This window comes from Oreochromis aureus, linkage group 7 (assembly GCF_013358895.1).
Source record: "Oreochromis aureus strain Israel breed Guangdong linkage group 7, ZZ_aureus, whole genome shotgun sequence".
NCBI lineage: Eukaryota > Metazoa > Chordata > Actinopteri > Cichliformes > Cichlidae > Oreochromis > Oreochromis aureus.
The window spans coordinates 31,743,934-31,770,273 of NC_052948.1; the positions used below are offsets into that span (position 1 = coordinate 31,743,934).

The following is a 26,340-nucleotide window of genomic DNA, read 5'->3' on the forward strand; positions in this document are numbered from 1 at the left end:
GTGCTCACAGTTTGTTTTCCCACTCTGACTCACGTACCGCTGCCTCATCTCTTGCGCTGGTTGAGTAATGCGATCAGTGCTGTGTGTTTGCTTGTTTGGCTTCTGCGTGTTTGTCAGCAAGATTACACAAACATGGCCGAGCCAGATTTCATGATGGTAGAGAGACGGTGGAGAGATGTGGCGTGATCAAAGGAAGAATCCGTTGAATTTTGGTCCTGATCAGTTTTTCATAAGCTTTATAAATAAGGCACTGGCATCGGTAGAAGGTGCAATCTCAATCAAGGTGTGGTCTGCTGGTTTACTGTCTCTGTTTCAGTATGGGTCACTGGAATACTCACCTTTTTTGTTCTTTCGGTTTCAGCGGTGGTCAGTGCCATCCCGGTGCCAACCCTGGACTCCTCGCAGTATCCCGGGATTCTGCCTTCTCCTTCGTGTGGCTTCACTCACAACAAGTTTAGCCTGAGACCAATGCCTTTCCCCAGCCTGACTGTGGACAGAGGATACACACCAGGTACTTTAATGCCATCACTATACTTCTAATAGTACTGCAGCAAAAATAAGCCTGAAAAAACTGCCACTGCACAGACAACAGGTAGCTCTGTGGCCAGGAGGCAATGAAATGTGTGACAGAAAGCTCTGAGGTCTGCTTTCTATACTTTCTTATTTCCATGTGATATATTTAGATTAACCTTTATTTTATGTTGTGCCAAAAACATAAAGTACTTTTGTTTGCACGCTCAGCAAAGCAGATTTCTTCCTATGTATAGTTATAACTGAACACTGGGGCCAAGAAACACGTTGTTGGTTACCAATATTAGTTCATTTTATTTGACTGTCTATACAATTTTCTTCTTTCGGCTGTCCAGCAATCATGACATTACAGGTGTACGTTTACAAATGTAGAGGATGTCCTCATTCTAAGGGACTTTTTCATTATTAAAAAGTCATCTTGCTAGTTAAGACATGTAAAATATAAAAGCTAAACAGTGAAACCAAGTAAATTTTAGAAAATGAAATATTACAAAGTGACAGTTGCAGTAACATTGCAGGTAAATCGCTTTGTTGTACATTGAACGTGACGCATGAAGAAACCAAAGCAACAACATGATATCGCACTCGCAAGAGGATGATGAAAGGAACGTAACATATTTGTATTTATAATGAATCTTTCTGAAAAAAAACATAGACGTTCATAACTGCTGTATATGTGATGATGTTCCTGCAAATTTTAGTTCAGTGCCACACACGAAGGAGGAGATATGGACATACATTATAATCATGGTATAAATTTGTCAACTAAACATGAAACATTAAATATTTGTGTTACTATTATTATTTATTCGTAAATATTTTTCAAGCCAAATCGTTGAATTAATGTTAGCTTACCTAGCTAGCCTGCAGATGTTTGAATGTATGACAGACACCTGTTACATAAAAATCCATAGTTGTTTGAATTTGCTAACCTCTATCTAAAATCAAAGAGCCATACTTATTTAAAAATAAATCTGTTGCCAAAGTAACGGTGATCAAATTTGAATGGCAGCAGTGAGGGGGCGGGGCCTAATGATTTGTCCGCTATGTAGCGGACAGCACTACCTTACCTACCTATCTTAGTACAACTAATGTGAGAGAAAATATGAGCACATTATCTTGCTACATGTGTATATGCCAATATTACTACAAGGTGTTATGCATGTAGAACTATCATAGATAGAAGTAAACATGTAAGTTTTCCAACTCTTTGCCCACTGTTCATTTCCTTTATCTCCCTGTTGTATTCAAGTCTTGGTTTGCTGCAGAGCTAAATGGTAAATGGCATGGTGGGGAGCAGTAATTCAGTAATTCAATAATTGGCTAATTCCTGGTTGGCTCGTATCAGTGATTTAACAACAGCAGAGAGGCGAAGAGAGGCTTCAGAGTCAGTGGACGGCCTGACACACCACGAGGGTTGATCGCTGCTGGCAAAGCACACAAGAGCGGAGGTGCGTGGGGCAGCTAATGATAGAGAGAGGCAAATATAATGAGAAAGCTGCTAATGAAGGAAAAACGATAGAGACATACACGCAATGAGATACAACAATGAACTCTGCTGATTATAAAGGAAAAGACAGAAGATTAGGGCCAGAACGAGTCAACTATGTTCCCCAAATAACACAGACAGTAGCAATACCCAATCAGGGAGCTTTAGACTCTGCTGCTATGTGACTAATTAAACTAAGACATTGATCCCTGTAGAACTTAGATAAATTTAAGTCAATTCATTAGCATGCTAAAATACTGAATCCTCCTGAATCTCGATGGCTACACCAGCATGCTCTTTGAATCCAAATGATCCAATTCATCTGCTTTCTGCTCTGAACAATTTAATGTTTATGTACTTTATAGCTCTCCTCTTTTTCAAGAACATGTTAGCCATCGACTCAAAGTCTGTTGGATGAAGAATCCTTTGGACTATTTTGGGAGGAAATTTCTGTGCGTCCTTTCATGCAGTTGGTAGCCCTGGACATGAGGACAGAAGCTGCGTGGTGTGGCTGAAAGAGTTCCACCATGTTCCTATTACCATGCCATCTCATGTCACATGACAGTGTTTTGGTCATGTGTTAAAATGTATGTATTTTTTTCTCTTTTTAGTCCAGGCTTACATTGCGTGTTTACTCTGTGCTAACTCTAATTCATGTCCATAACCCTAACCCAAGTAGAAGCACTTTTTTTGGGGAAAAAAACAATAGTTCTTGTAATGTATCAAATTGACTGATTATATTTTTTCCTCATTGCCAACATGTATATGGAGCACATTTTTTTAAATGACATATTCTAATAGTACAGAGTTATGGTTAAGGTTAAGGTTAGGATCATCACAAATGATGGTCTAGACCTCAGTGGGTTAAATTAAAGGACTTTAAAGCTAGATTTATTTAAGTTATAGTTTTCCTACTGTAATCTCTAATAAAAATCTATTTTTAATTCAGTTGGGTTTTATTCTATTTATATAGCACCAAATCACAACAACAGTCATCTCAAAGTGGTTTATGTTGTAATGTAAAGACAAAACCCCAACAATGTCACGACTGTCTATGAGCAAGTAGATGGCAACTGTGGGAAGGAAAAACTCCCTTTTGACAGGAAGAAACCTCAGCAGAACCAAGCTCAGGGAGGGGCAGCTATCTGTCACTGGTTAGAGGTAAGGGGAGGGAGACAGGACAGTTGTTAATAATTGAAGAGTAGTAAGGAAAAACAAAATGAACCACCTGTTTTTGTTTGTGAATTGTTTGTATATTTTGTTTTTTCCCGTCATTATTTCAGCAGGTGTTTTTGAGGGGTTTAGTAAGTGAGTCATGTTGATGTCCTATTACGAAACTTCTCAGTTGTAGATATTAAAAATGTATGCCTCAGACTTTATACCTCAGTTCTTTGAAAGATTTGATAACATCAGACCCATAATCTTTTCAAGGCCTTTGAAGGTGCAGCGAGTAAATGTAAGTGTCTGCTCTTCCTGGCAAATATGGTTACCCTGCACTGCGCCGTACTGACACATAAACTTTGGTTCTTTTAAATGTTTCCTCATGTCATACAAGGTTAAGCAGATTCTTACTTTAAAGAAGTTATGATGCCTGGGTGTAAAGAACATTTTAATGTTATCATTCATTTCTTATTTTAGTGTCCTTGCTGCAGTCTCCATTTATTACCAGAGCATATAACCACAGAGACTACAGTTTATTTTCTTTTATTTAAACCAGATTATCAGGTTTGCCTCATTTTCTTGAGTCCCTGCACTGTACAGTTACAGTAACTCTGCCGTATGTAGCATTTTCCCTACAGTCTAAACGTCTAAATGTAAAGTTCCTCAAATAACCATCTTCTAATATAACATTTACATTCCTGTGAGTTAGCCAAATGAAACGAATATTGTGTTTCTTGCTTTTCATTTTTTGCTTCAAAGGCATTTGGTATTTTCAGTATTCAAGTGTATTCATGACAACCTGCAGGTTACTATGGGAATTGTTATGGAGAATGTTACCAACTTTCCTCCTGATAGAGGAGGTAGTGTTGTGTTTCAATCTGGAGATAATGCAGATGTATTTTCTTGAAAACCTTCCTAATGAGTTGTGATAACACATGAACTAGCTTCATGGAAAAACACAAATTATTGTTAGTTTTCCTCGTTTCTTCTCATCTCTCTGTCTGAGCTTTTTGAAAGTCTTCCATTTTTATGTCTCAGTCCCCTCTTGTCACTTTTTTCCTCCCCCTCTCATTTTTACTCTTGAACTGCTCTCACGTTCCTTCTCTCGGCTCCCCCTCTACATTCTCCTTCTTGTCTCAGCTGCTTAATGAACACACAGCAGCTCTACATACAATAACCAGCTTTCCAATGTTCTCTCTGATCAAACTGGTTGTTGCTACACAAGCAGGAGTTTCATCTCTCATGACACACGAGAGTCGTGTTTCTACACGCTGAAGATTTTTTTTATTGTCTTTTCCTTTAACAAGAAGCTCTTTTTCTTTTTTCCTCTCATATGTGTCTTTGACAAGATAAAACAGGGTTTCGCACAGTGTGGCGAAATTCATCCAGCAGAGAAGCACCAGCATGAAGCTTCACATTCAACAAGAAATGGAATAAAACTAAGACCTGGCAGGGTTTCTCTATGCCTGAGGAGGAGATTGACGTTTTAAATAAAGTGTTAAATTATACAGATGAGGTTTTTTTAAATTTTAAAGACGACTGGATAAATGACAAGCTGTAACTTCGTAAGAGAAAGACAAACATAGTAACTGCAACACAGTAGTGGAATTTCAACAAGTTTAAGGTCCAAATTTACATGTTCCCTCTGGCCCGTTGTGATATTTATTACTACTTGAGTGTAAAGATGTCTGCTTTTTAAAGGATAATGGACAATTACTAGATTATACTTGCCTTGTAGTGCCAAAGAATACAATTAAAATTCAGCAGGATCTCTTTCCAGAATTTATAACCGTGTTACTCAGACTTGTTTTGATTAGTCTGTCTTTTCTCTGACCGTTCTTTTGCTCTTCGTAAATGGCTAATTGGATGTTTTGTCTTTTCTCTCAAATTCCCCTCCTTTTTTTTATCTCCTTCCTGCTTAACATCCTGCATCCCTTTATCTCCTTCCCCATTCTTAGCTTTGTCCACAGATGCCTCCTCCAATCCTCTTCTCCAGCAACAGCCTCCAACACAGCAGACTGCCCCTCTCCTCCCCGGTTCCTCAGCCCTGCCTGGGGAACACGTCCCCACGATAGGCCCAGTCCCGGGTGCCCCTGCAGCCACTGCAGCGGCAGAGGAGGCCCAGGGTGGGAGCGGTCGGACCATCCCGACAGCCTGCGTGCGGCCCACCCATCCGCTAAGAAGCTTCACCAATCCACTGCTGCCACCACCCATGGGGACCATCGACCCCAAGGTGTACACTTCTATGCTGCCACAGTCCAGTGAGTACAGCTGCTTAATACATGTGTTATGACTGATAATGTAGGATTTCCCCTTATAATGTTTAACTCCAGGACTGATTCTAGTGTTCTCGGCAGGAATATTTTTCCTGGAATCAGCAGCTAAACTCTAGCTGCTGATTGAGCATTCAAAAATGCTCAGATTTCAGTCTAAATTGTTCTTCTACCTTTATCTTTTGACTTTAGATGATTCTGCTGAAAGTTTCAAGTTTATCAGTGCTTGTTGTTGTTTCTTTGCTTAAGGCAGTGGTTCCCAAACTTTTTTTTGCCAGGCCCCCCTTTGTTTTACAAGAAAAATGTTCGCCCCCCCCACCCACCTAAACACATCCTCCAAACACACACACCCATATTTTGCTCCATTGCGCTTTTTTTCACACCTCAAAAATTTAGCAAACGATTAAGCAAATACAAGTAAATGGTAATAAATTACAGGCAGTAATAAACTATACTACTAACTCTTTTACGCTACGTCCACACCTACACGGATATTTTTGAAATCGCAGCTGTTTCTATGCGTTTGGGCTTTTCGTCAACACGTAAACGGCGTTGCGATTCACCGAAAACGGAGATTATTTAAAACTGCTTTTTTGCGTTTATGTGTGGAGTTCATCACACAACGACAAAGGTATGTGCCTCTTTTCACGTCACGCTGTGCGCCACGTTGTTGTTTACATGAGATGAATTGCAGAATGGCAGGCAGAGACAAAATACTGTTACTGTTAATCTGACTATCTTCAGGTTTTACACGCTTACATATACACGCAGTTACTGTCCCTCCATTTACAAAGGCAGAGGCGTCATGGTGTGATTATTTTACATATAGTTGTTTTTTTCCTGTGTAATAATTTTCAACATTGCTGTCAATACATTTTTCAAAAAATGCCTCTCTGTGCAAAATGGGTTTAAACACATAAACAGCTGTGGGATGCTGTTTGTCCGTGATTTGGAGAGCCCAGCACGTGCTCCCGACGCAGGGAAACTAATTTCGCAGGGGAGACCTACCTTGGCACTTGTGCAGGTGAAGCCAAAGGGAAGATATGCTTCACCATATTTTCTAGTCTTTGGCTTGGAAGGAAGTTGGTTTGGAAACATATTTGGCGATGCTTCATCTCCTGCTTTGCGTTTGTGTGGGAGCCCCGTCAAAAACCTGTCCATAATGCTAGCAGTGTCCAAGCTTTCTTTTTTTTTTTTTCTTTTCATGCTGCGCCCCACCCTGCAATGGCTCTGCGGGGGGGCGGGCCCCACACTTTGGGAGCCTCTGGCTTAAGGAATGATGGATTCAATTCAGTTTTATTTATATCGCACCAAATAATAACAACAGTTGCTTCAATGTGCTTTCTATTGTAATGTAAAAACCCTACAATAACACAACAAACTCTTCTCTTCTGGTCACACGTGGAGAGTCAGTGGCCGTACAGTAAGTAAAGTTTGTCTTGTAATGATGACACTTTTTTAAAAATTCCCCTTCTGCTTTGCATCTGCAGCCGTTCCCTGAGCTGCAGCCTGTTGCTGATTGGTTTGTCAGATTCCAGTGACTTTGTGTTTAAGCTTGGTTCTCTCCAGTGAGCCTCTGTGCTTTGTTTAATATTTTATTCAGGGAAGTTAAATGCATTAGCCTCAGGCTTCTACACTGTGTGTGTGTGTATTTGTAGAAAGATATACTGTAACTGGCCTTGACATTAGCCAGAGGGTTGGATCTGATCTGGACCGACCTTCCTCTGTTCTTTCTTTCACTTTTTATGTTACCTGTCGGTTTCTCCATATTCCATATATCAAATCTCCCTCTCTCACTCTTTCTCTCTCGCTCTTGCTCTGCCAGGCATTCTGTTTGACAAAAAAAAAAAACTGGTCTCACGGGAATCACGGGAGTCCCCCCTGATTCTATTTATTTGTGTTCTCAGTCAGTTAACCATGTTGGATTCACAGTTATCCAAGAAGACCAGAAAATGAACCCCCCAGCTTTGCTCAGTACCTAATTCTTCTCAATGTCTGTGATCAAAACTCATTTTTGTGGCTTCCTGGCAAAGAATTCAAGCAATGCAGAGGCTGTGAACCTGTCTGTGTAGTTGTTGAGTCCTGTCACATCTTAAAGACCTCACAAAATGATATTATTCCAGTAAAGCAGTTCACTCTCAGACTGCAGGCTTACTTGTGGTTCTAAAGCTAGAAAGACAGGCAGAGGCTTCAGCTATTAGGACCCTCTCCTGTAGAACCAGCTCCCAGTTTGGGTTCAGGACAGATATAACAACTCTGTAATAGGCCCCAGGGTAGATACCCAAGCAAACACAGTGTCTCTCTGTCTCCCTCTCTTTCTCTCTCTTATATACACACACACACACACACACACACACACACACACACACACACACACACACACACACACACTGTGTATAACAATAATCAATGATAACTGTAGCATCTTTCCAGCTTCCGATCAGCACCATGGACAGCAACTGGGTAACATAAGTTTATCCTTGTGATTTATATTCATGGCATCTTCTTCAACCAGACAACCCGGAGCTGAAACAGATTTAACCTTGCAAAAATCATTAAACACAACTGGAACATCTGTCATCGAGGAAAAAAGAGATTATTAACCACAGATCATCACAGGCTGACTGGGCCAGTTCAACGTAATGAACAAGTACAGTCATTTAGTTTTTCTTTTTGTTTGACTTGTTAAATGTCATTCACAATGCGACTGCACCGACTCTATGAGACATTTGCCCAGGAACAAAATGTCGCATAGCTGACAACTGGTCAACTGGTCACAAGTCTTTTCCATAAATGACAAATTTTCCACAAATTTCTACTAATGTTTTTGTTTTGGGGTTTTTTTCAGTAGGTTCGGAAGAAAGACACCTTCTCTACTTTGAAAAGTCAAACTTTCCATTTTGACAAAGCTAATAGTTATGACTGGCTCAGGTCAATCATCTCTTAGTTATGCTTCTGTAGGCTCTGGGTGCTTGGGAGACTTCCCATAATGCACTGAGCACTTTTCAGCCACTGTTAATAGCATTAAACTCTCTTCTATAGTTTGTGTTGTCGTCCTGTTTGCTGTTCCTGGTCTCTCTGTTTCTCTTTTCTGCTTATCTTTTGGCTCAAACCCCACCTGAGGTCTCTTCCTGTGAAAACAGATCTTTAGATTCTTGGCCCTCTTGGTCTAATGCTGTAAGGCCTTTGCTCTGTGATATAAAGCGCCTTGAGACAACTGAACTGACACTATGTCAGTGAAATAGAATTTAGTTGGAGAGGCGATTGAGCCGTCAGAACTCTGCAGGTGGCACTAAAGTGAGTTGTCAATCAGAGGTCAGTCCCTTGGCTCCGGGATGAGCTGAGTACCTCAGCACCTGCCCATCTGACATTATTTCACTTGTTGTTGCCACAAGTCACTGAACTTTATTGACTATCTCTGGTCTCATCACTCCTGACTTCTGCCCTTCTGAGCTTGTTCAGCAGTTTCATTGTGAATGTCTGTGCCCTACAATAAAGGCAAACAAAGTCAAGGTAACTACTATAATAATAATAATAATAATCAGGACTACTCCCAGCCGAATTTTTAAAGCTCTGGTTAATATTAGATTACACATCACTATGTGGTTCCACAATGTCCTTTTAAAACTTGTAATCCAGAAAGTGTTCCCCATGAGACACGAGAAAATGAAGTATACTGGAGGCAAGAGCACCACTCCTTTTAGACATTCCCTTATTCCCTCTTGGTTTTCTTTACTTTTTTCTTTCTTTGTCCTTTGTCTCGCTTGTTCACTGTCTGTTTTAGATCTTTCTGTCCCTCTGCGCCTCATCCTGTCATACTGTCTCTGGTAGCCTGCAGCAATGAGGAAAAAAGGGGGGAAAAAGCTGCTTACAGTACATGTGATCCCTGGGCTCTGTTTGTGCGTGTGTAGCTGTACGTGCATTTCCTCTTTCGTTAGGTGTGTATCACCTCTGTGTTGTGTGCGTGGGTGTATACAGTTCCATTATGGCTCTGTTTACATGCCCAGGTGGCCTCAGATTAACATTGATTTTTGGCTCCTGGAAACCTTTCGCTGAGAAATCGCAAGCCTGAGGCGACAACTCCGAGAGTCCTGCCGCTCGCCCCGTGACCCCGCCCGCCCTCACTTCAGCCCCCTTCCTACAACAGAGCCTCAAAGCCAGGCAGCACTACCTCTATTCCCCACCCCCCCTCCAGGGAGAAAAAACATACCAGTGAGCGATGGCTTTTGATGTTCATTGCTGGTCTTGTTTGTGTGTTTATCCAGGTCTGAATGACTCCCTGGATGAAAATAATGAGATGTTTTCATGGTATAATTGGATTGTTTGGGTGAGACAGAAAAGGAGAGAGGGGAAGAGAGAGCATGTGATGGAGCATGTGTGAGATGATGTGTTTTCTTTAGATCAGGGGTGTCAAACAATGCAGCCCAGGGGCCAGAACCTGTGCATCAATGGGCTAAGTGGAGGGTTTCGTAAAACATGAAAAATGCAATGAAGTCAGTAATTGCTGACTTTTTATTTTAGAAAAATTGACTATTATTGTCAGTATGTTGATGCCAGCAGTAGCCTGCTTAACAAGAGTAAAAATAAATAAAATATTTAATCTAAAAGCATTTCTATATTTAAAACTCTTTCAAAATCCTAAAGGCATAAAATAAAATTGTTGTTTTACTTACAAAATTTCTACATGTGGAGGTTTTATGCCTTTCCACTGTGCTCTGTAAATTTAAATGTGCGTGTCATGGCAACAGACTCCATGGATGTTGAAAAACTGAAATTGTACGTCTTAGGCTTACTAAAAATACTGAGTAAAATGTGTATTCCTCCAACCTCCACTGTAGGCTGTTAACCAATGATTGACATCACAGTTGCTTTTTTGTACAGTTTATGCTCAACTCAAGGATTAAAGATGAAGGGCTTTAGAAAGCAGGACTGCTGATAGCAGTACATCTTGAGCAAGAGGTCCAAGGAGACTGGTTGGCCGTCACTAGTCACTAGAGTAAAATGTGTGTTTCCTGATCTGTTGGCAGGTGGTTGGTGGCACTTGATAGGTTAAATTTGTTGCAAAGAGGTGTACAGTACTGTGTATTTTTTTGGTCACTGACAGATTGCTGTGGTTGCCCACAGTTCACATGGAAGACACCAACATTTCTTTAAGCAATCAGCAACTATTTGCCAAATGGGAGCGAAAAGAAAACTGGGAACTGAGACCATTCAGTTGAAAAAGTTTTGCATCAAGAGGTGCAACGCTTGGTTTGTAGAGCAATGATCTCCATTTCCTGTTTGGGCCACACTTTTTTAAGATTAATTGCCACTCCGAGAGTCGTTGGCAAATGTTTGCAAGCAGGTGGGTGTTTTCCATGAAAACTGTGGGTGACTGCAACTATCTGCTAGCAATCAAAGCAATGACAAGGAGGTTTTTGGTGCAGCACCCAGTTACAGCCAACAACACTGAGCCCAGCCTCTTGGCCACTGGTCATGGAATGCACATTTTTTCCCGCCAACCAGAGGTTGCCACAGTGTTGCTGACAGGTGTCTTGGTCTGCATGATGGAGGCTTAAACTAGTGTCTCCATTATTAATAAGTTCAGCGTTGTAAATCCAACCTCCTTCAGGCTTCTTTCTTGTAATATCCATGTTGCATCTATCAAAACAATGTGTTTGACTCATAAGTGAATGCTGTCAACAGCTTCTATTTCTGACCTTCATCTGAAACAGACCACAGAAACCTCCACCGCTCTGCTCACTTATTTTATATCACTTTATAAATTGAGACCTTCTTCTCTTTTTAAATCGAGTCTCCAAAGCCCATCTGCAGACTAAAGTGTGATGGTGGGCAGTTATTCACCTAAATTGGCCTGAATGTGCGGTTTAATGCTGGAAGCTGTAATGGGATTGTCTGACTCAGTGTCTGATACTGAGAAAAGACATTACAGCCACAGCTGGAGGCAGACACAGAGCCAGCTGTGATGGATGTTTTTAAGGGTACACCTTCATCTCGCCTCAGAGGAACAGCGTTATTACCAATGAAAAGCTCCGGTGCTTTAAAATGGTTATCTGTAGCAATTGAATGGTCATGTTAGGGCGGAGAAAGAAACGTGTTTTATTTTTTTTATATTCTCAAATCATCCATTTGACGACTCGTTTTCAAGGGATTTCGAATAATTGTTACCCTTCGCTATACACAAGCCGTGGTAGTTTATTCTAAGGGTGACACTACAGAAAATGTCAGGGGTTGGTAAAGTCATTATGGTTGAATATATAGCAAAAATATATTGGTGCAGTCAAGAAAAAACTAAGAACAGGATCTGAAACGGTGAAACACGGACCCACACTGACAAATAATTCATGTTGTGTAATTATTATTTAATTGTCATGCAGATAAAGACATGTCAAAGCTGTTATCTCGTATTCTTATGACCTTTTACTGGCCATATCATGTAAGAGATGAAAGATGAAGGAAAGAAGGTGTTTTGAAAGACTGTACCTGCAGGCATGCAGAAGTTCTGATGGGGGTGCAGAAGAGGATGGAGGAGGGAAGAGTTGGTCTTCAATCTGCGGTTTGATCAGACATGGTGAGGTGATCAGGATGTGCTCTGAGGCCTTAAAACATCAAAGGCTTCATACTCACTTTGTAATATTCAAATTAGAAAGTTTAAGGTACTTCAAGTCTCATTTTACAGAAGCCAGTTTTTACCAAAAAGACAGGAAAATAGGATTAACAAAACCTGATTAAGGGGTACAAAAAAATGTAAATGAGATGTTTTACTCACAAAAAAATCATATTGAATCTTTTTACGAGGTATTAAGTTATCAATAAAGTAAACTAAAACAATATTATAGGGTAGAAGGCTGTTATCGATATTATGAGATTTTGTCATTATGTATAGATGCTAAGAGAAATTGATGTGAAGTAAAAAATAATTACTACATCAGGACAATAATAACACTAACTTCTGACATATATTGATACCGTATCAGTAATAATATCATGATGTTTTAAATCGCCCTGCGATAGACTGGTGACCTGTCGAGGGTGCACTTGGTGTTTCGTCTTAGGCTCGTCTGGGATAGGCTCATATGAAAATGGATGGATATTACACAAAAGGAGAAGCACAGTTTATACAACAAACAAATTAGAAAAAAAGTTACATAAAACAAACAAAGAAGCTCAAATAATACAAAGTAGAAGACAATGTTAGAAAAAGGAACAAATGTATGAGGTAGGACAGACTTTCCATTTCCATTCCTGCGGCTGCAGAGCTAAATCAGTCTGCCTGTCCAGTAAGTGGTGCTGAGGGTGGTCGGGGTTTCCATGATGGATAACATTTGACTTCCTCTACACGACAGCCACAGTCATTTGGATGACCTTTGCATCAGCTGATGGAGGAATCCAAATAATGTATTGATTCAAACTGAATTCAGACTGAACCAAATCCATCTGCACTTATTTATTTTCGGCATACTGCCAGAAATAAATAAGTGCACATTGAAATAGCCATCTGCTTTAGACAGCCAGGTCACTGACTGAATTATGGCCAGCTCTGAATATAAACCACTTTCTGTTTCAGAGTTTCTCTCCAAATCTTGAATAGAAACTAATGGCAAGTCAAGATTGTAATATACTTCTATAATAATACAGAAAGATAAAATTAAGATATTAAACAGTATAAATAAATTCTAGATAAAGTGCCAAAAGTCCACATTTTAAATTTGAATATAGCTTTGAGATGTTATACTTTTAAAGTGTAGTGATTAGTCAGTTTTGTCGTACTCCCGTACTTTTTTGTTTTCCCACTAATGATAATAATAATGATAGTAATAATAATAGTTTTACTGTAAATTTTTTTTCTTCTGCCCTTTTTTGTATTTCTTTTCATCATAGAAACTGACCTTCATATAATTCCAGTAGAAGAAAACTATTCTTGCCTTGGATCACAAAAATCATTGGACAGGTAGCTAGAGACACACATGGGTCAAACCAGACAGAAAACGGGACAAAAGGTAAACAAGCAGACAAAGAAACATAAAACTTTTCTATGAAACGGATGAGACGTCATCTGACTCCCTCCAGAGATGAGATATCTTCTCAAAGACACTTTTTTTTGTTCTCAGGATCAATAACCCCGCCCCTTCCATCTTCATCTCCTATCACTGTAAATCCTTCCATCTTTGCTTTCGACCCAAAAGCAGACACAGACACCTCTGATGTGACCCCCGGCGGGCATTTCACACCTCCACTCCTGCTTGTCTGGTAAATATATCCACCTCTCTCTGAGCAGACGAGCCATGGGTCCCCCCACCTTCGCCCCCCATCCCTCTCTGACAAACCCCCTGAGGGTGAGCTAGGCACCGTGAAACTCTCTTTTATGGCTTTCTCCACTGTGGATGTGTAACCTTTGCTTCAGCTTTATACTGCGGCAGCTCATTGTGTTTTTCCACATTTCTTTTTTCTTTTTTTTTTCTGGAGCTCAGTTCAGTTTGGATTCGGTCTGACAGCAGCATGCTGAGAAGTCATACAAACACGTTTGGTCGTGCTTCAGTTGGAAATGAAGCTGGCAGCAATTTCTGCACCAGACGTAGAGACATTCAGAGCCACACAAGGTCAGTATTACTGTGAAAATAAAGTAGCTGGACTGAAAAATACAGACTCAAAGCCACTCTGGTGCCCCTCCAAGGTCAGTACACTCCACAAGTCTAGATAGATGAAAAATGCTAAGCGTGTTTATATTTTTAGTTCCTTCCTTCCATCTCTGGTGGGTGGAAAATGCACTGATACAGGTGGTCAGGTTCAAATTGTATACGCAACCCAGTGTAAATGACATCTGACTGTTGTGCCCACATTTCTAAAAGATATTAAAAAATGACAAAACAAGCTCGTCTTCAAAGGAAAAATAAGCAAATTGGAGGATCGGTGGTGTAGCAATCTCTGCTTACACTTATTACAGTACAACTGTGCTAACAGTATAAATCAGTTTCACACATTTGCAAAAAGTGTAGAAACCCAGATAATTGGTTAACTCCTCTATTAATTAAAAACAGTTAGATCAGAGAGCCATGCCAGCACTGAGACTGGCAAACTCATTTGCATGGGAGAGAAGATCTCTACAAATAGCAGCTAGATTTGTCATTTCATAAAGTACATATAAAAAAAATCTAATGAGAAGTCACTCAAATGCCATCATTGCTGAACCAAACAAGCGTATGTGTACGTATGTGTACGTACGTGTACTCTTATGGTTTATTGAAACCATAAAAGTACCATTAAAAAAATACTGTGACAGCTCTGGTTTCTGTCATTTATCACTTTAGCTACAAGTAAAGCCCAGCAGTGTCTGGTCACTACTGACCTACCATGTCGACGGTTTCTGTTGACAGTGTGCACATTTTGACACCTATTTTGTTTCTTTCAGTCAACATCAGCATGACTGCAGTGTTTCTCTAATCCCAAAAGAGCTACTTCCAAAGTCAGTTTTGCTTTTTGAATGTGATAAAAAGGACTCTGCTGCCTTCTTTCCAAATAGTGGATATTCTTTGTTGAGCGTGTGGACATTTTTGCGTTGTACTTCAGTTGTTCGTACAATTACACGTTTTCCCATTTTGTGCTTTTATAAATTACTGAGTACACAGTATAACGTGAAGTTTTCTACACTGTTAATGTTTAAAGCAGTTTAAAACTTGGCTGTCTCTGGTGTAATCCACTCCTATCGAAGATGTTCCAGGTGTTTTGTTTCTTAGGGAGCAGAATAGATGTATCGATCAAGTGAAGTGAAGTAGTGCAGGGCAGGGAGTGGAGGAGGGGGCTGTAGGTGGAAGAAGCCTCAGGACGTCTTCAGACATGAGGAGGCTATTCAGGGACTCAGAGATGAGGAAAAAAAGCCCTCTTTTGTCTCCAGTTTTTTTCTTTTCATCAACTTCGCTTTGTAGTGCGTATGGGGGGATGTTTCAATTTCCTGTTTGTATTGTGGAGACAGCAGTCAGATGTATTTATTGATATAGTTTGTCTTTTATTCATTAGTTTTTCTTCTGCTTGAATGCCAGTTTTATTTTGTTCCTAGTTGCTTTCTTTCCTCGTTAGTTGGCTTATTGGTCCATTCCAAGTATTTATTTGTTTGTATTTCATTTTCATTGACTAAGAGCGATGGAGGCCAAATGGACGATATGAATTGGATAGTGTTAGATGAATGGGTGGATGGATTTTCATGCAGATGAGTGAATGGCTCAGACTGTAAATCTGTTTGCAGTCTGATGACTCACTTAGTTACATGTGAATTTGTCATTTAGAGCAATCAATAGGAGCTCTGTGTTATCAGGTCAAACTACAGACTACATGGAGGTCAGTATTAAATAGCAATTTTCAGGAAACAAGCCGTTCTGCAAAACAAGGGCTGGCCTGATTATCCATTAATAAAATTTCACTTTGTGGAACAGCTCAATAGTAACTGCAGGCCACAGAGCCTCAGGCAGCCAGATTCGCAGCCAAAAGAGGAGAAAGAGCATTAGAACCTTTAATTGCTTTGACTAATACATTTGAAGTCTGTAGTACCCCCTGGTGGCCTGCCCAGTTAGCAGTTCTAGGTACTACCAGAGGATAAGTACCCACTCGGGATATCCCCAGGAAGTAAACAACTTTCAAGCCATTTTCCGTTTGCATATATGCATCTAATATTTTTAGGCAGCTGTAGCTTAGGAGGAAGAAGTTGAAGGCCAGTAATTGGAAGGTTGGTAGTCCCCATGTTGAAGTGTCCTTGGGTAAGATATTGAACCCGAATGTGCCTTCACTGCATCCATCAGTGTGTGATCATTTTATTCTGTGTGAGCACTCATACTACACACACATAATAAAGTGCTGTATGGATGTGTGTGTGAATAGATGAGTGTGGTTTGTAGATAAAAGTGCTTTGAGTGTCCAACAAGAAAAAGTACTGTGCAAGTACTCATCCATTTTAGAGGAACTCTAAAGTGATGCAATACCTGGCCAGCAGTTGGTAATACAAAGGTAACTCTTGTGGTCCATTCTTTTTTTCTCGTCGTCTTGTTTCAATCTGTGTTTTTTGTCTGCAGTTATTTGTTTTGTTTCTTTGTGGTGGATTCCTAGTAGCAAGTCGAAGGGAAATACTACCAAAGATTTTTTTATGTTTCACTTTGGTCTGCTGAGAAAACACCTGAACATTAGTCCATTGTAACAACACAATATCTGGAATTTTAACTGTTTCCCATCAACACTGTTGAAATGGGTTTCCTCTGAAAACAAACCAGAAGACAATTCCAGAGGCAAGTCAAAGCATATTTCTGTCAACAAGGTCAGCGTGCACATCCATCTCTGTTTGCAAGACCCAGCAGTTGTCACCCATCCTGCACAGATTCATCTTTCCCACATGGATTTTCCTTCTATATCTTGATAAAAACCTTCCATCCTCATCGCTGACATCACACAGATTTGGTGGAAAAAAACTCAAAATGAGAATGTAAAAAAGGCAGTGACATTCTGGCACTCATTAACTGATGTGCTTTCAGTACCTTATCAACAAGCAGCATTCATTAGGTTCAGTTCAGTCATCCTAGTTGTTGTTGGAACATCATAACTAAAAAAAGTGGACACTCAACATGGAAACGGTTTTAAAATTCGATGTCAGCACTTGTTAACCAGTGTAATATTTAAAAAAAACTTCATCTGTGTCTCCAGGTGCGAGCCTCCCGAAGCCCCAGGTGAAGACTGCCTCTCTGGGTCAGGCCGGTAAGGCTCGCTCTCCTCTGCTGCCTGTCTCAGTGCCCACGGCGCCGGACTTACCAGAAGAGGGAGGAACAAAACCCGCGGAGGATTCAGCTGCCAACGTAAGTCTGCATTGTGAGCATGTTGTAGTAGGCGTTGCTGACTGATGTTTTGCACTACACGAACATCACAGAGGCGAGTGTCCGCGTTACACATTGTTTCTGTGGGCTCTCACAGAAACATTGAATGTCTTTGTCTTTATGTTAAATTTAGTTCCAGCATTGATTTAAAACTGTTTAGACAGCTGTTGTTTCTAGGTGTTGTTATAGAAACCATGAATCACAAATAGTTACTACAGTACTTGGTTGTATCAACTGGTCTTTGGCTGCTCAGAACTGTTTGAGGTCATCTACTGAAATATCCTTTTGGAGGTTTCTTTGAATTACTGATTTTGGTCCTTACTGTTCCTAAATATCTTTTGGATATAGAGGGACCTTTGAGAAAAGATGGATACACAAGCCCCTCGTGAAAAAAGAGGCCTAGGAGTGGTTAAAAGTTACTGTACATTCCTAAACTATTATTCTAAAAATACTCAGTGAAATCCTACCTTTTAGAAAAATGCAGTTAAAATATTATAAGTTATATTTTGTGCTTCAAGTCTGTTTATTGAGGTGTGTCCTTATATTTAACAATATTATACTGCAAAGCTTTTTTACAGAACAGTATTGTAATTTTACTGTTGTTGTAGATTAGAGGAAGTTCACTGTAAAGTAATAGTTAAAAGCTAAAAGCCTGGAATTTTACAGCAACAGTGTAATGCCAGATTTTGTATGTTGTTTTGTCAGTTTCTCCTATATTGTTTCAGGTAATATTTTATTGTTTCTGTATAATATTATTGTTTCTGTAGTACTGATTTGTTTGAAATTGACTGAAGTAACTTCTGTGAAAGATTAAATATTATAAGCCAGTTATTTTACATGAGATGAACCCAATAATCTGAACCAAGTAGCAGTAGTTTCAGTATAGTAATGTGGTATATAGTAGCGGCAGCTGCAGTAAAAGTAGTACGGATTTGATATTTGGCATCTAGGCTCCATGAGGAAATACATAGCTCAGCATGGAGGGAGCAGAGAATCGGGAGTGATGATAATAACTTCCCCCCCCAGGGGAATATTGACTCAGAGCCTACAGGTGGATGTTTGCAGAGGTGGTTTTTGAAATGCTACGTGCACAGCATCAGCAGTGAGTGGCAGCAAAGCTCTCAGATGAGCTGAGTGAGCAGAGCGCCGACCGCTTCAGTGCTTCAGCTTGTGAAGTAGGTGTGACTGATATGTACTGATATGCACTTTGCACATCATGTCCTACCTATATTTTACACTCCACCCCTCCGCTCATAATCGCTACATATTTCTTATTTTCTCAGTTGTATTCTGTATCTGTCAGTAGTTGGCTTAAATCCCTTTTGTGTGTATTTATTTCTTATATTTGTGTGCCACTGTTTTTTTTTTGCCCTATGACACAAAAACAAATTCCTTGTTTGTTTACAATAAAAGTGATTCTGATTCTGATGTTTCGTTGCAGAGAAACACACTTTTATGGCAACAAGTACAATGTGTCATCAATATTATCATTACAGAGACTGTAAATTGCAATAGAGCTGATATCTTCACACAGTTTAGGAAAGCAACAGAATTCAGGGAACGTCGATGAGGAGATGCTGTTGTATTTTATAGTAAGAAACTGTGTATGGAGATTTCGCTAGAACCCCTAAATTGACAGTAAAACTGCAGTGAAGTAGCTTCATAGCAAGTTAATAGTCTACACAGTACAGCAGTGTCATTTTTATCAGTTTGCAACAACAAAAATTTAGCATAATTTCTTGCTTTTGTAGAGATCTTCAATCTTCTCAGAGTGCATCAATAGCTGATATAATGTGCCGTTAATATGAACAGTAAGTCTTGTTGTAAAATATAGAAAACCATACCCATAAAGATTAAATATAAACTCGGCACATATATAAACTTGCCCTAATTCTCCTATAGAACAGGAGCTGTAAAGCGTCTTGCTTTAGTAGACATAAACAGATGTGGTTGCTGGGGTTCTCTGTTACCTGTCATCTGGTCCACACTGACATGATAGCGTCTTTTTCAAATAACAGGAGGTTTCTATGTGCAGTGTTATTGTGTCCGGAGTGTGTTTCTTAACTGTTGCAGATAGGAAGTGTCCCTAATGTTCACAGAGTGACAAATAATTATGTAAAGTTCACATATTAAAACGGTGACAGAATCCCTTAAAATTATTTAGTGAAATGTGATGAATAAGTAAGAGTTACCACAATTAGCACTGAAAAAAAGGACACGCCTTCAATGTAACAACAATAAAAGTTTGAGTGAGACGATCACATTTAATTTAATTGATTTCATTTAAGGTGTTTCGGTTATCTTAACCTTAACTGCTATATTCATGCAATTAATTATGTATTCATCCAAGCACTGTATTTCCTCTTGATACGGCACAATAACACTTAATTAAAATGCACTGATGAAAGATATGCGTTCAATAATAAATTAATTCATAAAATAGGAAATTATAGAGTAAGACAAATTAATGATAATTTGTGGTAAAGCACAACTTGTGTAGTTGTGCTTTGCTTTAGTAGACATAAAAAAAAATGTGGTTGCTGGCATTCTCTGTTGCCTTCAGACCTGATATTGGTCCACATCGACGTGATAGTGTCACCACATCTGATCTGGTGACTGCTGAGAGCATTTAACTTAAGTTAACTCATTGTCATGTTCAAGAAAGCAATTTGTTGGGGTTTTTATGGCATGGTGCATTATCCTGCTGAAAAGAGGTCATAAAGGCATGGACGTGGTCAGCAAGAATACTCAAGCAGCATTCCAAGAAAATATCCCCCACACTGTTACACAACCAGCAGCAGCCTGAAAACAAAAAGCAAGCTACGGGATGGTATGTAACAAACAATAAAAAAAAACATGTTTCAGAGATAATTCTAATCCAGTAGACACCACAAAAACAAATGCAGTTGAATAGGAGGAGTTTGGAGAATAGAGTCACCCATCCTGCAGTTGTGAAGGAGGCAACTATCCATAGAAACCAAAGCTGTAGATCTTTCCAAGTTTCATGGTTTAACATGGAGGTCTGTGGAGAGGCCTTTAGTAGAACTGCAGTTCTTAGCATTTCTGCACTGGCTTTTAGGTCTGAAACTTGCAGCTTGATTCAAAAGTCAGTTAATGTCCTCCATCATGTGTTTGTTTAATATGGGAATGTCATCCATACTGGAAGGTGCAAACAAGCTGACAGTTATTCTAATCAACCTCTGATTTGATGACTCAATGATTTGATGAGTCAATTATGAAACAAACTCACCTCAAAAACTAACTGTAAAAATGAGCTTTGTTTATTGTTCATCATTTTAAAATAAAGGGGGGTCTTGCAAACCTTCCTGCAGATAACCAGAAACAGGTTTTAAAAACAAGGCACACAGAAAGAAAAATAGAACGGAAGGTTGACGGAGGTTGAAATAAACAGACATTCTCACACAGGTGCAGATTTGTCACTACACCTGTTTCCTTCCCTCCAGCGTGTCGGTGGTCTTTCGGCTAAAACAGCGTTCATTAGTGAGTGAAACTGACGAGTGGGGGAAAAGAAATGGAAGGGGAAAAGAAGGAGAGCAGGGGACACGGAAAGGGAGAGCCTCAGTAAGAAATGGGTGTAATAACAGAAAATAGAGGAGAAAATAGAAGAATATAGAAGGAAGCAGGGCTTTGTGGTGAGGGTGAGGTGGTAAAGGAAGAAAGAGGGCAGAGGAAGTTAGGTGGAGAAAGTGAAAGAAGGGGCAAAGAAAGGTTTAAAGGGCACAAAATGAAAAAGACAATGGTGGAGGCATTCAAATAAGGAAAGGATAAGTGTCAGAGAAAGAGGGAGTAATAAGAGATAAAGGGGTGACTCGGAGGAAGAGAAATGAAAATTGAGTAAACAGAGCAGCAAGGAGAAGATGGACTGAAGGAGGGCACAAAGGAGGAAAAGGAGAAAGAAGATGACTTAAAATCACAGTACAGGATAAGAAAGGAGAGGTAGATGAAGGAGAACTTATAGATGGAGACTCGGGAGTAAGCGGGGTGACAGATGGGGAGGCTGATGGAGAGGAGAAGAGTGAAGGAAGGAAGGGAAGAGGAGAAGCAGAAAGATAAATGACAAGAGATGATGTGGAGAGACATTGGACGTCGGGACTTGTTAAATATTCATATGTGACTCAAAGACAATAGGACAGGAATGGGGAGGGGGGGGTTTCCACGGCAACAGGAAAAGAGGAGAGAGGCCAGAGGAGGAGGAATAGAGGAGAGAGAGGTGAGGGAGGTAAAACGAAGGGAAGATTAGAAGACCAGGAGAAAAGAGGACAATATGTGGAAGAGAGGGGGACAGGGGGAAAGAGATGGTTACCACGACAACAAGGGGAGAGGGATGCTGTAATAAGGGAGGGGAGGAGCAGGACAGAGAAAAGGAGAGAAGAAGTTGGGAGGTTATAGAGGAAAGAAAATAAAGACTGGATGATAAAGATGAGAGCAAATCAGCAGAGAAGCTGATAAGGACGAGTGGAGAAAATGAATTGGAAGTATGGGAGGGAGGGAGAGAGGGAGGGAGAGGTCTTAAAGGTCAGCAGGTCTGTCCCTTCATCTGCTGCTCTATCTCTGTAATTGATCTAGTCTTTTCCCATCAGCCCCCTGGCCTATCCATCAAACACACACACACACAGAGCTAGTTAATAGACTGTGACACAGGGTGAGTGACTAATGTCAGTACAGCACAATGGTGCTTTTATTATATTGTTATACCTGCAAACTATCGTAGAAAGAAGGCGAGCGGAATAAAATTGGACTTCTATAATGTTTTTTTGCCTCAAGCACATTTTTTCTATTGAAAACACAACTCCTAGAAAAATAAGTCTGCATCATTCTTTAAATCAGCTATACATAATTTGGTTTTGAGGTATTTTCAGCAGTGTGTTTTTTCTTCTACAGTGACATAGATGTGTGGCTGTATGGCTCTGTTCTAGCAACTCTCCAGCCCTCCATGTGTGTATATTTAAATCCTGAGGGAGCCAGAGCAGCACCAAGCGGGCACCAATGAAAAGAGACATTGTATTAAATCAGAAACAGCAAGAAGGGGAAAAGTGGCTCGCAAAGTGGCTTGCAGAGAAAGCAACAATGGTAGCTAGAAGCAGCTTAAATAGTGTTTGTGATTTATCAATTAGATGTCAATAATGGAATCAGCTGAGCCATCAGCCATGAGACTGACCTTCTGGATTGCCAGACATATTACCATGCTTTTTCTATATACCCAATACGTGTAAGATGCTAACAAGGTAATTATCATATCTGCAAAAATATGAAAAATGAATCTCGACTGATGTTATACTGCTTCCCATTCCTGAAAACTGGATCTAAAACAAATATTCTGTTCTGCTTTTTATTTATTCATTATTCTGATATCTAATTCTGATATTCTCTTTTCAAACGAGAACCAAAAGTAGGAACAACTTTGCTGTCATAGTTTGGGTTCTGTTATCTCCTTAGAGGCAAAGATCACTGCAAATCTGTACCAAGCTTTGAAGATGATGATGAAGATGTCCTGTTACAGGATGATAATGCATCTATGCATAAAACACCTGGGCTTACTGAATCATTTCATGCAGGTGCTGTGACCTTCATTATCATTGGATTGCAATCCCAATGAAACACCTATGGGATATTTTAAATCAACTTGTTAGAGAGTTTTCCTCCACGATCATCATCAAAACTTAACATGAGGGGAATCTTTTGAAAAAAAGTGCAGGGACTAGGAGAATCAAGGCATATTTAAGCTTTTCTAGTGCCAGAACTGATTTTGACCTACCTGAAAAAAACCCGTTCACAGCAGTGCTTCTCTGCTGGGTGCCTGTCAGTGCAAGAGAAACCACAGACAAACTAAAAGCTAAAAATTCCAGCATACCCCAGGATATTAGGATGAAAACACCTTACTAAGACACTTCATGTTGGTATTTCCTCTAATTTGACTCCAGGAACTAAATGGAATTCAGTGAAATGTCTGTTGAAGTGACAGGAACATTTGTATGAGTGTCTGGCCTCAGTGTGATCTGGACAGCAGGCCGCAGATGGTCCATGGACATTCATAATGAACCAAGTGGCCTCTAACCTCAACCACCAAAGACTTCCTCAGACTTTTTATTCTTTGAGTTTTATTCACTCTGTGTGTAGAGTTCTGAATTTTAGAGTTTCTGAAAGTCAGAAACGGTTACTGAACATATACGTTATTGAACTCACTGAAGTGACATCTTATCCACAGTTCTTCCTGTTTGATCATCTCTGCTTCTATTCAAATGATAAAAATGATAGAAAGAAGTACATAAATCCAGATCTACAGGAAGTAGCACTTTCCCATGCTACCACATGGCCTTAAATATTCCCAACACTTGATCTTTACCTTCAAAACCTGCTCAGCATGTTTTCCAGTTTTATGTTATTGTGGACTTTTTATCCATGAAATACAAATGATTTGCAAATGCTATAAACCCATATTTGATTCAAAATAGGGGACAGACACTATATCCAGTGTTTAAATTGAGAAAACAGTTTAAGAGAAATATTAGCTCATGTAATTTCAGTATCTCTGGTACCATTACATTTCAGAATAAAGCATCTCTTCATTCTAAACAGGTCAGATGTCTGTAGCTTTGTCACTTTGCTTGTCCAGTTGGCCACACAACAGCCTCAGCAGGCAGTTATTGGGTGTAAACATTTAGTAGCATCTAATCTCAATGTGAAAATTAGTATGTGCGGTCCAGGCTCTTTGAATTTGTCCTTCATAAGCACAATTTGTTTGTAATCACTCCCAATTCACTATAATGCAATGCATCCTGCTTTACAGATGCCACAATGGCTGTTACAGCTGATGGTGAAGGTGCAAAATGATTAAAAGAGAACTTCTTCTTTGCTTCTTACTGTTGAATTATTGAATGTCCTGTGGGGAAAGAAAATAAGTCAACAAAGAGGTGATACCACTCAGACCCACATTTCCTTACTAACAGCTTATTCAGTATTTCTGGCATTTACTCAATGCAGCAGAAAGTCTGTCGATCAGCTCCTTTGTATTCAGCTCTGTTAAATGGCACCACGCCTCTTTGCATCTTTATGTCTCCTCCAAGTCTCCCTGATCACTCAGAACTACAAGACATTTAACACGTTTTGCATTTCATTGCTAACTTGCAGGAAAAGGGAGTGGGATACTTGGAGACATGGAGACATGTAACTGCATTTATCTAAGTCAGTGTGAAACAAGGTTTGCATATGCTCTGCTTGCTCTGCTGTGTTGGGATGAATACCTGACAGAACATAGAGGAGTTTCATTCAAGGTCAGCAGGTCGACAGGGATAACCGGATATCAGAGAGAAACATGGAGTATCGACGGGCGTTTTATCCCGTCAATGAAGCATTTACTGGCTCGTTGAAACTGCTGTTACAGGTCAACGATGAGATCAAGAGGTCACTGGGTTTTTTAAGGATTTTGTTTTACACCTGCTTGTGATTTATATAGAAGAATTTTCTGCCCATGTGAAGTGGGCAGTCTACAGCAGCTGAGTTCTGAGATGAGCTTTTATGTTCTCATTCGAAATAAAAGTGGAAGGTCACAAGGTCACACTCTGCGTGTGTTACACTGACAAAGGACAACCTTACAAGTGCAGTGTGTCCTTCCTTTTCCTTAATGTGAATCCACAACAGGTCTTTATGTCTAGAGCAAGCAAGAGAGATTTATGTCACCTGCTCAACAGCTATGCAGGAGAGATTAAAAATGAACAGAACCTGGTGAGGGAGTTTTCTAAAGCCTGTTTTTACAAAAAAAAACAAAAACAACATAATTTAAATGCTAATTTTAACCAAAATGTGTTTTAAATTAGATGGAAAATTGTCTTCACAGGAAGCTACATGAGCCACGAGATTAAATTATACTGGCAGACATACATGCCAAAGCTCATATAAAGGACAATGTGGAGCAATAGACAATAGAAAAATAGGCCTGGTAGAAGCCAAGAGTATTACAAGGTGAAGCAGCATTGGATATCCCCCAAATTAGTTATCGCAGGATAAATCTTTTTAACAAATCTGGAGAAACTTGAACAATGCATGAATATACTAAAACTATCCTGCAGTATCCATTGATTGGCCTCATAATTAATTTGGCATGAAATGCACAATTGGCATGCTGCATTCAGTATAATTTGAAAGAACAGTTTGTCATGTTTTTTCAATTACTAAAAACAGTTGACACCAATTTGGTGTCTCAGTTGAACAACAAGAGACATATTTTGCATATTGAGTATATTTTATCAACAGAACTGGGCTTGATCTTTCCCCTTCCATCCTGGAGGGTCCTTGTACTTGGATCAAGCTTGTTATAGTTATTAAATGCCATTATGAAGACGAAGGTTGCCAAGCATGGCACAGTCAGTACAGCAAAATCCATAATATAGCATTGTTTTTGTTACTGAATGGAAGGATAAGATTTTAGTACTGTGGAAGTACTTTTTCAGATCTCTTTGAGGCATCTCGATGGGGACAGACTTTCTGTATCTGAAAAATATCCCAAATGTTTTTGTTTGTTTGTTATTAATAATAATAATGGATTGCATTTATATAGCGCTTTTCAAGACCCTCAAAGCGCTTTACAATTCCACTATTCATTCACTCTCACACACTGGTGGAGGCAAGCTACAGTTGTAGCCACAGCTGCCCTGGGGTAGACTGACAGAAGCGAGGCTGCCATATCGCGCCATTGGCCAACACCAGTAGGCGAAGTGTCTTGCCCAAGGACACAACGACCAAGACAGACAGAGCTGGGGATCGAACCGGCAACCTTCCAGTTACAAGATGAGCTTCCCAACTCCCTGAACCACGGTTGCCCAAATAGCAGCATTCTTTTAAATCTTTAAATCAACATAATGTGAAAATAATCACAGGAAAGCATTTAAACAGAGATTATTAACACATTTACATGTAAATGCATATTAGCTGCCTAGGTTAATCGTTTCTGCTGATTAAGGGCCTTGGACTGTTCTTCATATGTTTTTTGCTCACTACCGACTTCTTGGCTTTTAAATAT

At 39.8% G+C, this 26,340-nt stretch overlaps 1 protein-coding gene across 1 annotated transcript in view; it reads left to right on the forward strand.

The window, feature by feature from the left end:
- The window catches only part of dcc (DCC netrin 1 receptor), a 339,659-nt gene that overhangs the window by 298,800 nt on the left and 14,519 nt on the right, over positions 1-26,340 (forward strand). The window contains exons 26-28 of the mRNA XM_039615624.1: positions 362-511; positions 5,140-5,442; positions 17,137-17,285. Coding sequence (XP_039471558.1) covers positions 362-511; positions 5,140-5,442; positions 17,137-17,285 — 602 coding nt within the window. The remainder of the gene's footprint in view (positions 1-361; positions 512-5,139; positions 5,443-17,136; positions 17,286-26,340) is intronic.